General features: G+C 40.8%; 1 protein-coding gene across 1 annotated transcript in view; it reads left to right on the forward strand.

Moving 5' to 3' along the window:
- Window positions 1–11,135: 11,135 nt before the first annotated feature.
- tram1 (translocation associated membrane protein 1) overlaps window positions 11,136–15,491 on the forward strand; it is a 30,139-nt gene continuing 25,783 nt past the window's right edge. Inside the window, exon 1 of the mRNA XM_072571431.1 lies at window positions 11,136–11,334. Within this exon, the coding sequence (XP_072427532.1) occupies window positions 11,215–11,334 (120 nt within the window). The 5' untranslated portion in view covers window positions 11,136–11,214. The remainder of the gene's footprint in view (window positions 11,335–15,491) is intronic.

The raw sequence follows: 15,491 nt of genomic DNA on the forward strand, positions 1-15,491 counted from the left end.
TTCCGGTAGAATCTTTACACATGTTCAGAATTAATGCCGCACTTCTCTTGTCTTTTTCCTGCTTGTGCTAAAGTTTAAGTAACCATAATATTATGTCAATATTTCTGCAGTGGAAAGTAAAGTGTTGTAGTTCTGAGTAAGTACTTTTCAAAATTCTGATCCCCCAATGAGTCCACTGTAGAAAATAATTAATCAAATGCTGTTCTCCTGCATCTTCTCAGGATGGAAAATAATTCTGGGTAGAAGCTGTCTACTAGTGAATTGATAATGAGCACCAAAAACTAATTTTAGGTAGATTTATATAGCAATTATAACATAGCACCAAGCCATTTGGTTCAACCTACCTATGTTGTTGGTGGTTCTCCATACAGTAATCATGACTGTTCAGTTCTCATATCCCTTTTTTCCTTAACACTCTATTTAATCATCAATGTGGATGTTGTACCTAAGCACTATGTTGTCCACCTTCATACCCCGTGTAAAAATGTTTCTCCTGTTTTCTACACTATACCTCTTACAGTTAACTTTGGATATGACTGAAAATAAATTGTTTCTATTTATTTTGCCTAATTCATTCTTAACTTTAAATACATTAACCAAATCATCCAATGGTCAATGCAAAATCAGACCAATTTTTAAACGTCTTTTTATTTATATTTCTCCATATGCAGCATCATTCTAACGATTCTGTGTTCTCCCCTTTTATTGCCTTATCAGCCTTTCAAAATCATACAATCAAGCTCCAAAATTGTTTACATAGATACTTCTTTGTATCTCGACTTCTTTATTCTGTACTTCCTGTCTATGGAACCTAGTATTACATTAGCTTTATAGCCTTATGATTTAAGTTGTTGCTTTTCATGCCTTGTGAAATTAAATTTGCCAACCTATTATTTAATCCACAGTGTTCTCGAAATTCACTTATTGATTTCTATCCAAATCATGACACCTTACAAGTAGGGAAATTGAATTCAATCCGCTACACTTGCTGCTTAGGCCAACACCATATCAGTGTGCAGTTGCAGTTTCTTTCATTTCTCCGAATTATTCATCCTGGTTTTGTCTCAAGTATTATGATTGTGTGAACAGAAGTACCCAAAACTGAATTTATATTGCGGGATATGGAAGCCAAGGCCACTTTTATTCTTACCCAACTCCAGAAGCAAATGCTTCAGAACTCAGGCAAGTTTGCTCCCCCGAACACAGGAACAAAAAGGTTGATAACATCCCTGCTGCTAATATTAACACAGATTCAGGAGTGAACAAGCAGATTTCTTATAATACGTACCACACAATATATTGATTCACTGAGCTATCAAGTGAAGTTCCTTAAGAGTGAAAAAAAACAAAGAACTGAGGGTACTGGAACATAAACAGAAACAATGTTCAGAAGAAGAGTCACTGGACTTAGAACGTGAATTTTGCTTTCTCTCCACAGATGCTGCCAGACTTGCTGAGCTGCTCCAGCAGAGAAAGAATTCGAGGTTCTCTGGCTCTAAATAGATAGATAAGAGTAGAACTAAAAGAATGTAAACCAAGCTGGGAGATAGTGACAAGTAGCTGGAGGAGCTTAATATGGTCAACCAATTCAAAGACTGAAGGCAGGTTGAGAAGAATGAGATTCATCTATGTCATTTGTGACTTGAATAAGATCAGTTTTGGGACTGCAATGGGGCAGAAAGATTCAGAAGTTAAATGACACCAGGTTGGTGGCCAACAGGTTTATGAATGGACACTGCACAACAATCGCCAGACAGGAATGTTCCCTCCCAGTCGGGGAACAGTTCAGAGGTCGAGGACATTCAGCCTCCGATCTTCAGATAAGCATCCTCCAAGGCAGCCTTCTAGATACACACTAATGCAGAATTACCGAGTAGAAACTGATAGCCAAGTTCTGTACCCATGAAGACAACCTCAACTGTGATCTTGGGTTCATGTTCCACTACATGTGACCCCACCACACTCTTCTGTATTTGTAAGATCTTCCTTACTGCCCTGCTTTGACTTCATTGACTTGATGAATTGTCACAATCTCTCGACCTTAATTAGTTTGTACAGTTTTGGCTTGTTACTTTGGTTAGATCCCCAGCATGTGACTCTTATACCTATCATGTTATTCCAGTCATTTGGTTTGTCTCCAGCCCCACCTTATTTTTAATTTTGGTAATTATCTCTCTGCCTCAATTTATTTAATTTATATCATCCTTTCACTTGCTATTCAGCTGTTAACACTTTACCCACATCTTCATATGTAGATTTGCACAAATATTCCTTTAGAATCTATGAATTAAAGTAAAAGAAAAATTCACAATAATGAAAATAAACAATAAACCTAGGCCCAGAAATTTGGCAAGAATTACACTTCTCCAACTCTGGCAAACTGCCCATCCAAAGAATGTACATTAAATAGCCGAAAAACTGATATCGATACTATTTCACATAGATCTCCAATCAATAGGAGATCAGTAACACCTCCATGGAATTAAGAGTCTCATGATGACTATGAATCCATTGTTGATTGTTGGAAAACCCATCTGGTTTACTAATGTCCTTTAGGGAAAGAAGCTGCCATCCTTACCTGGTCTGGCCTACATGTGACTGCAGACCCACAGCAATGTGGTAGACTCTTAAATGCCCTCTGGACAATTAGGGATGCCAATAAATGCTGGCCTAGCCAATGATGTCCACATCCTGTGAATGAGTAAAGAGAAACAATCCTAAGACTTGCGATTTAACTGCTTTCTTTCCATATACCCTGGGCTTGGACCATTTTAAGTCTTGTCATTGTGTGAGAGATACAGGATAGAAAGCAGAGGAGAGACTTACAGAATGCTGAAAAGGTGCAAGATAACTCTTCTGATGGAAGTTTATGAGAAAGTGTGTAACTGTATGACGACAAAAAATGGAAAGGGACAAGAGTAATTGAAGTAGGACAGAAATAGAAGTGTATTTTTCTACTTGAGCAGTAATACGGGATGCCTATCAGTACACAGGTAGATTATAAACAGGAAAACCAAATTATTTGTAATTCATCCATTCACATTCTAGTGATGTAAATTTATAATTGTTATTTCAACAAGATGTTGTTAGGCAAAGTGATTTGTCACCTTCTTCCTTCAACCCATTGTGTATCCATTGAGATTGAACTCAATTCCATGTCTAGAGCCATTAAATTACATTCCATCATTCACAGACAATATTAAAGTATCAAGGTGACAGAAGTATATATTGTACACTGCTAATTAAAAATAGCAATAGAAATTAATACAAGTTCTGTTCGATCAAAATTCCTTTTGATAAAGCTTTCCTCACATTCTATTTTCTGCTTATTGTTAACTATGATGAATTGTTTACAGTTAATTCGCTGAATATTTTGAGCTTTCATCTATTTCTATGCAAATTCACATTTTTAATATATATTGATTTTAACATTTGTTGTAGCTTTCTTGATTGTAATTTTACAAGTATTCCATTGATCAAGATGCTTCAATATCTTGGGCAATATCTTCAATACCTGAGAAATGCCTTAGTTAGTACTCTGCTCTTGTTATTCTTAAGTTCCAAATGTTGGGTCTGTTAATAATTAATGTTTTCCAATTATTTTCATCCCCCTCATGCAATACCAGAGTGACTATCATAAAGCATTGCAGAGAGGAATATAATTTAACAAATGGGCAGCTATTATTAAAATCTAAATGAAAATAACAGTTATGGTTGGAGGCTTTGCACAGTACTGAACTTCATCCTATTACAAAAGAAGGAAGGGTGCAATCAACAGACAAAAGACAATTCGTGCAGGAGTAGGCCATTCTGCCCTTCGAGGCTGCACCACAATTCAATATGATCATGGCTGATCATCCTTAATCAGTATCCTGTTCCTGCCTTATCTCCATAACCCTTGATTCCACTATCCTTGAGAGCTCTATCCAACTCTTTCTTAAATGAATCCAGAGACTGGGCCTCCACTGGCCTCTAGGGCAGAGCATTCCACACAGCCACCACTCTCTGGGTGAAGAAGTTTCTCCTCATCTCTGTCCTAAATGATCTACCCCATATTTTTAAGATGTGTCCTCTGGTTTGGCACTCATCCATCATGTTTCCTGCCTCCAGAGTGTCCAATCCTTTAATAATCTTATATGTGTCAATCAGATCCCCTCTCAGTCTTCTAAACTCAAGGATATACAAGCCCAGTTGCTCCAGTCTTTCAGCATAAGGTAGTCCCACCATTCCAGGAGTCCCACCATTCCAGGAATTGACCTCGTGAACCTACGCTGCACTCCCTCAATAGCCAGAATGTCTTTCCTCAAATTTGGAGACCAGAACTGCACACATTAGGTGTGGTCTCACCTAATGTGTCTGGTACTGAACATTTGTTTAAGTTTATTTAGTTTCAAAAAGGTCAAAAAGAAACAAAACCAGATTGTGTAAGATTGTACTTTCAACCATCACCCATCCTGATCACAATTTCACATATTTCAAAGATGGGAGCTAACATTGGACTGAATTTTCATTGTAAGACGTTTGCAGAAACGTGCTTGGCTTGTGTTTGATTTAAAAACAATTCAGCATAATGTTAGCCCTTATGAACTGTTTATATTAGTTTTTTTTCCAAAAAAGAAATCAAAACTTAGGAAGCATTGTTAATATATAGACCAAAAGTTTAAAGTACAAAACATTGAACTGCAGGTGCTGGAAATCTGGAACAAAAACAGGAGAGCAGGAGCACCTGTGAAGAGAAATCAGAGTTAACATTTTGAACGATAGAGTCATACAGACCCTTCGATCTAACCAGTCCATGCCAAACATAATCCCATACTGAATTAGTCCTACCCACCTGTTCCTGACCCATATTTTCTATTCTTGTATCTATCCAAATATATCTTAAACATTGTAATTTTACCCATATCCACCACTTCCTCAGAAAGTTCCACACTCGAACCACCCTGTGTGTAAAACACTTGCTCTTCATGTTGTTTTTAAATCTCTCTCCTCTCACCTTAAAAATGTGCCTCCTAATTTTAAAATCTCCCATCCTAGGGAAATGACAACTACCATTAACTCTATCTATACCTCTCATAACTTCATAAACTTTCATCCAATCCATTGAGCCTTCTTCAGAACTGATTGCATCGAGGAGAAAGTGATATTTCTGTTGATGACAGAGGGATGAGGGAAGGAGTGAGTGGACCCGTGGAGATGGTGCACAGAAAGAGAGAGAAAAAAGTGTGGACAGGAAAAGGGGTGATTAATAGTAAGCCAGAGAAGGAGGAAAGCTAGATAGGTGATAACTGGGGACTATGGGTGGGTGAAAATGGGCCAGCTGTGCTGTAAGCAACCCATATCATGATGGGACATAGGGTATGGAAGTGGTCAAAAGACATGGAAGGGTGCAGTCAGACAATTATTAAATTCAATATCAAATCCTGAAAGTTGTATGGTTCCCACATGGAAACTAAAATAATTTAAAAACCATTCAGTGCTAATGTGATTAGGAAAGTCCTCCGAGGATTCATGTGAGTCTGAAGAAAACAAAATACACTAGCTGCATTCCATACAATTTGGAACACAATCCAAGCCTGATATACATTGTAAAAACCGAAAGAACTGTGGATGCCGTAAATCAGAGGAAAAAAAAACCAGAAATTGCTGGATAAGCTCAGCCGGTCTGGCAGCATCTGTGGAGAGAAATCAGAGTTAACGTTTCTGGTCCAATGACCCTTGGATTCTGGATGGGGGTAGTTTCAATGTCCATGACCAAACATGGCTTGGCAGCAGCATAATCGAATGAGCTGGTCGGATCCTGAAGGATATAGCTGCTCAACTGGGTTGGCAGCAGGTAGTGAAGGAACCAAAAAGAGAGAAAAACATACTTGACCTCATCCTTAAAAATCTGCCTGATGCAGATGTATCTGTCCATAACAGTAATGGCACAGTCATAGAGTCATAGAAACAGCATGGAAACAGACCCTTCAGTCCAATTCGTCCACGACAACCAGATATCCTAAATTCATCTAGTCCCATTTGCCAGTATTTGGCCCATATCCTTCTAAACCCTTCCTATTCATATACCCATTCAGGTGCCTTTTAAATTTTGCAACTGTACCAGCCTCCACCACTTTCTCAGGCAACTCATTCTATATATGCACCATCCCCTGCGTGAAAACGTTGACCCTTAGCTCCCTTTTAAATCTTTCCCCTTCACCTTAAACCTATGCCCTCTAGTTTTGGACTCCCCCGCCCCAGGGCAAAGACCTTGTCTATTTACCCTATCTGTACTCGTCGTGATTTTATAAACCTCTGTAAAGTCACCCCTCAGCTACAGGGAAAACATCCCCAGCCTATTCAGCTGCTCCCTATAGCTCAAACTCTCCAACCCTGGCAGTATCTTCGTCAAAATTTTTTTTGAACTTTTCAAGTTTCACAACATTCTTCCTATAGCAGGGAGACCAGAAATGCATGCAATATTCCAAAAATGACCTAACTAATGTCCTGTATAGCCACAATAAGACCTCCCAACTCCTATACTCTGACCAATAAAGGAAAGCTTATCAAACTCCTTCTTCACTATGCTATCTACCTTTGAATCCACTTTCACGGAACTATGAACCTGCACTCCAAGGTCTCTTTATTCAACAACACCCCCCAGGACCTTACCATTAAGTGTATAAGTTCGGCTCTGATTCGCTTTACCAAAATGCAGCACCTCGCATTTATCTAAACTCCATCAGCCACTCCTCAGCTCATTAGCCCATCTGATCAAGATCCTGTTGTGCTCTGAGGTAACCTTCTCAGCTGTCCACTACACGTTCAATTTTGGTATCATCTGCAAACTTATTAATCATACCTATGCACTGGATACCGCAAAGGCTACAGGCCCTGCCAACATCCTGCAATTGTACTGAACCTTTATGCTGCACAACTAGCCATATCATAAGCAGTTACAACACTGGCATTTACCCAACAATGTGGAAAATTGCCCGGGTATGTCCTGCAGACAAAAAAGCCCAATCAATTACCACCCCATTAGTCTACCCTCGATTATCAGTAAAGTAATAGAAGGTGTCATCAACAGTGCTATCAAGCAGCACCTACTCAGTGACATCCAATTTATGGATAAAAACAATGACTGCAGATGCTGGAAACCAGATTCTGGATTAGTGGTGCTGGAAGAGCACAACCGTTCAGGCAGCATCCAAGTAGCTTCAAAATCGACATTTCGGGCAAAAGCCCTTCATCATTTTATTCCTGATGAAGGGCTTTTGCCCGAAACGTCGATTTCAAAGCTACTTGGATGCTGCCTGAACTGCTGTGCTCTTCCAGCACCACTAATCCAGAATCCGACATCCAATTTATGTTACATCCAAATCATCCTTGTGGGGACAAAGTCCCACATTCACACTTAGAATAGTTTTCATTATGTGTGGCAGTATCACTGTGCTAAATGGGACAGACTTGGAACAGATCTAGCAACACAAGACTGGGCATCCATGAAGCACTGTGGGCCATCAACAGCAGAATTGCAATAAAACAAGAAAATTGACAATCAATACACAGGAGAACAGTAGTACTTTAATCCAGAAATAACTGGATTACCACTATAAGAACACTATCTAATTGATACACAGGAAACAACAATATTTAATTTCAGACCCTTTAATCAGAATTTCTACCCTCCGGGTCCCAATGTGTTTTCACCACCCACCTTCCCTCCCTGCCAACTGGGTTGGAACTTTGGGGTCTTGGGAGTTTCTGCTATTCACTGAGAAAAGGCAGTTTTGAAGTGCCTTGTTGCTGATGTTCTTGCTGTTGGTTCTTTTGGATCAGAACAGGCTGTGTCTGGAAGCTCTTGTTCAGGTGAGGCTCTTGGTTTGGCTTCCCTGTTCTTGGTTCTCATTTCGGTACGTGTGGTTCTTAGTTCTGAAACAGCTTTTTGGGGTGGAAGTGTCTGGGGAAGCTGTTCATGCAGAAGTTTGTTGTTGCAAAGGTCATACCCTGGGGAGATCAGGGCTGGCAGCTATATCTAGATGTTCTCTTCTGAAATTAACTGGTTAGAATATGGGTGACTGGGTTTTGATTGAGGTTGAATGTCAAATGTCTCTGTAGGCCCCATACTGTCTGCACTTGGTAGCCCAAGGTGTAAAAACGGTCTCAGGTTAGGGTCTGTTGTGTTGGTTGATTGTTCTTTTAGAGAGGTGATGTAGATTGGGATTCCATGCTGAACAATAGTCCCAGAGAGCACTCTCCATTCTGCTGGTTGTGTTGTGTGTTCGTGCAGAACTCAGTCCAGCTGTCTCCTTTTTCTTTTAAAAGTTTTGAAGAGTCCAGGGTTTTGTCCAGTATTTTAGATATTGGGGATTTTTGTTCAATCCTATGGAGTGCTGGAAGGTAAACCAGGAGAACACCAGGCATACCTCGAAATGAGGTGTCAACTCAGTGAAGCTACCAAACGCATGTGCAAAAGGTCATCGACAAAGCTAAGCAATCCCACAACAAACAGATTAGATCTGTCCTGCTATATTCAGGTGTGATCAAAGGAAGACGATTAAACAACTCACTGGAAGAGAAGGCTGCACAAATATTCCCATCTTCAATGGTGGAGGAGTCCAGCATTTCCCTTCAAAAGATAAGGCTGAAACTTTTGCATCAATCTTCAGCTAGAAGTGCCGAGTAGATGATCCATCTCAGCCTCCTCCAGTGGGGTCCTCCAGCATTGCAGATGCCAGTCTTCAGCCAATTCAAATCATTGCACATGATTTCAAGAAATAATTGGAAACACTGGATACTGCAAAGGCTACAGGCCCTGCCAACATCCTGCAATTGTACTGAACCTTTATGCTGCACAACTAGCCATATCATAAGCCAAGTTGTTCCAGTACAGTTACAACACTGGCATTTACCCAACAATGTGGAAAATTGCCCAGGTATGTCCTGTGGACAAAAAAGCCCAATCAATTACCACCCCATCAGTCTACTCTCGATTATCAGTAAAGTAATAGAAGGTGTCATCAACAGTGCTATCAAGCAGCACCTGCTCAGTGACATCCAATTTAGGTCTCGCCAGGGGCACTCAGCTTCTGATCTCATTAAAGCCTTAGTCCAAACATGGACAAAAGAGCTGAATTCCAGAGGTGAGATGAGAGTGACAGCTCTTGACCTCAAGACTGCATTTGACAGAGTATGACAATAAGAAGCCTGAGCAAAACTGGAGTCAGTAGGTTTCACAGGGCAAACTCTCTGCTGGTTGGAATCATACCTGGCACAAAGGAAGATTGTTGTGGTTGCTGGAGGTCAGACATCTCAGCTTCAGGACATCTCTGCAGGTGTTCCTTAAGGCTATGTCTTTGCCCCAACCATGTCCAGCTGCTTCATCAATGACTTACCCTCCATCACAAGGTCAGAAGTGGGGATGTTTGCTGATGACTACACAACATTCAGCACCATTTGCAGCCCCTCAGATACTGAGCCAGTCCATATCCAAATGAAACAAGACTTGGACAATATCCAGGCTTGAGCTGAAAAATAGCAAGTAATATTAGCGCCATACAAATGCCAGGCAATGACCAACTCCAACAAGACACAATCTAACCACCATCTTTAAACATTCAATGGCATTACCATCACAGAACCCCCCATTATCAATATTCTGGGGGTTACCATCAACCAGAAACTCAACTGAAATTGCCGTTTGAGTGGAAGCTTTAAATACTGGATTAGTGGTGCTGGAAGAGCACAGCAGTTCAGGCAGCATCCAACGAGCAGCGAAATCGACGTTTTGGGCAAAAGCCCTTCCTGCAGCAAGTGACTCACCTCCTGACTCCCCAAAACCTGTCCACCATCTACAATGCACAAGTCAGGAAAGTGACGGAATACTTACCACTTGCTTGGATGAGTGCAGTTTCAACTACTCAAGAAGCTTTAAACCAAGACAAAGCAGCCCATTTAAGTAGCACCACTTCCATAAGCATCCACTCCTTCCACCACTGACATTCAGTAATAGCGATGTGTACTATCTACAAGACACACTGCAGAAATTCACCAAAGATCCTCAGCCAGCATCTCCCAAACACATGACCACATCCACCTAGAAAGACACCACCACCTTCAAGGTCCCCTCCCCACCCCTCCCTATGACACTCACCATCTTGATTGAAAGTTTATTACTGTTGCTTTACTTTCTCTGGGTCAAAATCATACTATTCCCTCCATAACAGCATTGTTCGTCTACTTACAAAACAAGGACTGCAGCTGTTCAATAAGGCAACTCACCACTACTTTTTCAAGGGCAACTGGGGACAGACAATAAATGCCAGTCACACCCACCTCCTGAGTGATTAATTATCTATCTTATCCAGCCCCAGCCCTTTCCAGTTCACTGCAGGAAAACTTCTCTGAACATCAAAAGCCTCCTAGCAGCTGTGTGTGTGGGAGAAAGAGAGGGAGAAACAGACATACAGACAAAGTTGGTAAGGTTTACTGTTTGTTCAAAGTTAAAAATCACATAACGCCAGGTTATAGTCCAACAGGTTTATTTGGAAGCACAACTTTTGGAGTGCTGCTTTTTTGTCGGGTAGGGTCATAGGACACAGAATTTATCGTCAAAGATCAAAGTGTCATACAACTGATGCAGAGTATTGAACAAACCTAGATTGCTGGATTAGTGGTGCTGGAAGAGCACAGCAGTTCAGGCAGCATCCAACGAGCAGTGACCTAGACTGCTGTTAAGTCTTTAATCATTTAGAATGGGGATGCAGGTTTTGATTGACTAATATGTAAATCCAAGAATTGATTTCAAGTCACGATCCCAACCTAAGGTTGTATTAGTATGTAAATAAAAGACATCTCAGCTCACACAATGCATTAAAGGTGTGAAGTTAAGGTTGGGATATAGACAGACTCTGAGTCAGACTGGTTCTATTTCCAAAGTAGGAATTTGTAAAATGTGACATTGGAATCGCGCTGAAAGCAAGTGCTTCCAAATAAACCTGTTGGACTATGACCTGCTGTTGTGTGAGTTTTAACTTTACTGTCTGCTGTCATAGCAAGGACACACAGGACAAAAACCGACCAAGGTCTCTAAGGGGCAGTGTCGTGGGAGGCCACTTGGCGCTGGGCCCGGGGTGGGGCGGGGCTAGCCAGGGCTCCCCCTCCTGTCGACGTGGTGCCGGCTCGGGGCGCCTTTGCCGAGTGGAGCTGAAACTCGCAGCTGTTACTGCTATGGGGCTGCGAAAGAAAAACAAGACACCGCCGGTGCTCAGCCATGAATTTATCATCCAGAACCACGCCGACATCGTGTCCTGTGTCGCCATGGTCTTCTTGCTCGGGCTTATGTTCGAGGTGAGCGGGGTTTGAGCCCGGGCCGGTGATGAGCGGAGAGAGGTTCTAAACGGGGGTACATGGCATTCCGCCTCGGCTTAACCATATCGTCTTTATCAGGGGGCTATCGCGAAGCACCCGAGGGCTTGGAGCCGTTCGGAGGAGACCGGGCCGCTGCCTTGGGGCGCTCTGGGAGTTGTAGTCCTCTTGTGATGTCAGAGACTGGTATCGGTGAGACTGTGGACTACAGCACCCAGAATGCAGTACGCGGTGTGAGTTTCCCAAGGGAGGGGGGGAGGGGCGAGGGGCTCAGTCTTGACCATGACTAGATTGGGTTGACGTGTCCAATTCTGTGCAGTTCTGGGGCTCCTTTATCTTCACTCATCGTTGATAAAGTCACTTTGTAGATTATCTGAATCTGTGCACTTTCTGCTCTTGTTTTAAACTCAGGAAACATTTATAAAATTTGTTTTTATTAGATTAGTGCTGAAGAAGCTCAGCTGGTCTGGCAGGGTCTGTGGAGAGAGAAAGTTAACGTTTTGAGTCAAATATGACCTCAGAACTGGGTAAAAGGGTGGATACTTAATATCTGAACCAAATTGGTTGTGTCTCAAACTAAGTTAGCGAGCCCTTGTGCTTGTCATAACTTTTTATTTCTATCTGTTTGTTCCATTTAGCAATGCTGTGGAGAAAATTTAAAAATCCAACAACACCCAGTTATAGTTCAACGGGTTTATTTGGAAGTACAAGCTTTCAGAGCGTTGCTGCCTCGTCAGGGAGCTAGTGAAATAATCTGATTGGAAGTGGCTGTGGATAAGACAATGCATGGACATATTGGAGAGGGAGTGGGAAGGGGAATTGAAATGAGTGACTGGGAGGTCAGGCTGGCCCTCACTACCTCACCACTCTGCTCCTCTTCCTCTGTAACCCCCTCTCTCTCTCTCCCATGCCCTTATTCGCAGCTCCCCCTACACCCACCTCTATCCCTGAAGAAGGGTTATACCTGAAACATTGACTTCTCCACCTCCTCATGCTGCCTGGCTTGCTATGTTCTTCCAGCGTCTTGCTTGTCTATTCACTGAAACATGGCTGACTTTTGGCTTCGAGTCCACTTTCTCATCTGTTCCACAAATTCCTTGATTCCCTGAGAAATATCTTCTGTATATCAGAATTTTTCTTACTTTTAAGTTTAAAATTAAAATTGCATTCCTGAACCTCCCACACTGCGATTATACTCAACCTGAAGGAAGCCTGCAATTACCAGTATTGGACAACAGGGGTATAATTAAACTTTAAATGTTGACAGGCAAGTTCTATTATAAATTTGGCTGTAAGGACTTTTAGTTTTTGCAATTAAGAGCAACAATTTTTGTATTAAAATAGTGGTCTAAATTTATCTGTGTACCTTGGTTTAATTATTCTCACTTTTTTAAGCTGCTTCACCTGAAGACTACATTTAACTTTTGACATGAAAACCCATAAAAGATTCTGAACATTTTTTCAGAAATGACTTGCATTACGTTTATATATCTCTTTAAACAAAGATATATTCCATGTCAAATTCAAGTTCAATTTCTCTATTCAAAGCCTGCATTGAGTTTTTTTTTCCCCCCAGCTTAGTTGGTTGTTCAACAACTGTTTCTAGTTGTTGAATTGGTTGATCACTGTTAGTCTTTACTAGTTTAATGTCAGAAACCTCAGAGCCTTTTACTGACATCTGTCTGACTTGAGTTCCAAGTCCATTGTCAATCCTGGAACTTTTTTCTAACTGTTTGAACTGGAGCTCAGTTTCCTCCACCAGTTCCAGTCTGACATCATTGTGTGATCATTAGTATTGTTCGTCCTTGTGTTCCTCACACTCTCCCAATCCTTTGGCCTGGAAACCTATGCCATTGTCCTCTGCTGCTAACAACAGCAGTCCTGGAACATTAAATTAAAAACTGAAAGAACTGTGGTGCTGAAATTCAGGAATGAAAATAAAAATTGCTTGAAAAATTCATTCGTGTTCAGTTCTGAAGAAGGGTCACTGCACCCGAGTCATTATGTATTTCTCTCCATAGGTGCTGCCAGACTTGCTGAATTGTTTCCAGCAATATCTGTTTTTGTTTGCCTTGGAACATTTCCTGGCTGTATCATCTTCATTCTAGAGTAAAAGTCTAACTTTATAATCTTCCAGTGGATGTTTTGGCAGTTGTCATTGTTGACCATTGCACTTCTACCACTTTTACATACTTACGAACTAAAAGTCATTGTAGAATGTCATAATCCATGATCTACATTAAAAATTGCACTTGAATAACTGTCATTTATTTCACTGAAATTTATTCACTTTCCATATTTTAGAAACTTAGCACCCCCATCTGAAAAGAATACCACTCATCCTTTTGTGTTTGCAAATTATTTCCCATCTCATCCTTTTTGCCTCCAACTCACTTTTACATGATATCACCTTGCCATGTTTCCCATATTGTAGCAAATTGCTTCAAACTAGTATTCCACCCCACCTCAGCATTGATTCAGCCCCATTAAATAGCAAATCCTCAATAACTATAATATTTTATGACTTCTTGACCCTTTGAACATTTGATAAATTTGACCATACTATCCTATTTTGAGATCTCTCTTCCAGTGTCAAGTTTAGCAGGACTACTCTACTCAATTCTCCTCTTGGCTAGTTGATAGAAGACAGTTCATCTCCAGTTAATGATTTCTATCCTGCCTCTTGCTGTGGAGTCGCTTGAGGACCTATTGAGGAGCTTCCCAAACAATAGGTCATAACTCCTAGTAGGGTCGTCAACTGAAAAGGTTGGGGTTGCATCGGCCTGAACTGAACTTCCAATTCAAACTTCCATCCATTCTATTTTCTTTCCCTAGCCAGTTCATTAAAAGTAACAACCCCGTCTTTTTTCCAGCCTTGCTGTTGCCAAAATACTTATCATTGCTTATTGTACTCCACAATCAATAGTTCCAATGCTCTCCTTGCTGACTTCCATCCTCAGAAAGCCTCAAAACAATCCAAACTTTGCTGTCCAAATTCTGCTAGCTGTATCTTATTCCACTTGATTCACCTTTTGCATTTTAACCTAGATTAGGTCACAGCTGTGCCTCAAGTTTAAAATTCTCACTATGTTTAAATTGCATCTGGAGCTATCTCTCCTATCTCAGTAAAGTTTTCCAGTTCTTCAGCTCTCTGTCACTCCCACACATTCTCCACTATCTCCGATTCTTTCTGAGCAACCTTTATCCAACATTTCTTTACCCCAGTGTCATTGGTAAATTGGGTGTCATAGTTTGACATTCCCTCCTTTAAAGTCTCTCTGTTTCTGTCCCTTTCCCTTTTAAGATGCCCACTGTTTGTCCAGGTTTTCAGTCACTACTCCTGTTATGTGGTATTTATTTTTTTTCAACTATTCCATTAGAACCACCCAGTGATATTTTTCCAATTCACAGTGCTGTATAATTAAAAATTGTTGTTCCTTCAGTATTAATAAAGTTAAAAATCACATAACACCAGGTTATAGTCCAATAGGTTTATTTGGAAGCATTAGCTTTCAAAGCGCTGCTCCTTCATCAGGAAGGAGCAGTGATTCGACAGCTGGTACTTCCAAATAAACCTGTTAAACCATAACCTGGTGTTATGTGATTTTTAACTTTGTACACCCCAGTCCAACACCAGCACTTCCAAATCAGTATTAATATCTCCCATATAGATTATTGCAAAAAAAATGTACTTTTGTTCCTGACAATTGTTTCCCCTGCTTTCTTGAAGATGTAGGATTTGGTTCCACACATCCTTGTTATTTCACCTTAGTGACCAATAACTAACTTCAGTTTATACAGTGTAGATCAGCAGTTGACTGTGGTGTCTAATTCTGACTGTATCTCTTGCCATGCTATGTATATTGACAGATAGAGATCAGTGAGAGATTTGTGGAAGATTTTGTTCTGTCTTAGATTAAAGAAAACACATCAAGCGCTACCCTGATCAGATCATAAGCAATTTTTAACATGCTTCATTCTAGCACTAAGTCTGATCAAAACATAATTTTGTTTATTCACAGGCACACATATAAATTGCTAAAAGAGTAACATTTTGCAGCAATTGTGGAAGATAAATGATTTGACCACTGCACTGTTGATTGGAATTTCTGTAGGGAAAGGTTAAAACAGCCCAGGAC

Source organism: Chiloscyllium punctatum, chromosome 5, assembly GCF_047496795.1.
Source record: "Chiloscyllium punctatum isolate Juve2018m chromosome 5, sChiPun1.3, whole genome shotgun sequence".
NCBI classification, from domain to species: domain Eukaryota; kingdom Metazoa; phylum Chordata; class Chondrichthyes; order Orectolobiformes; family Hemiscylliidae; genus Chiloscyllium; species Chiloscyllium punctatum.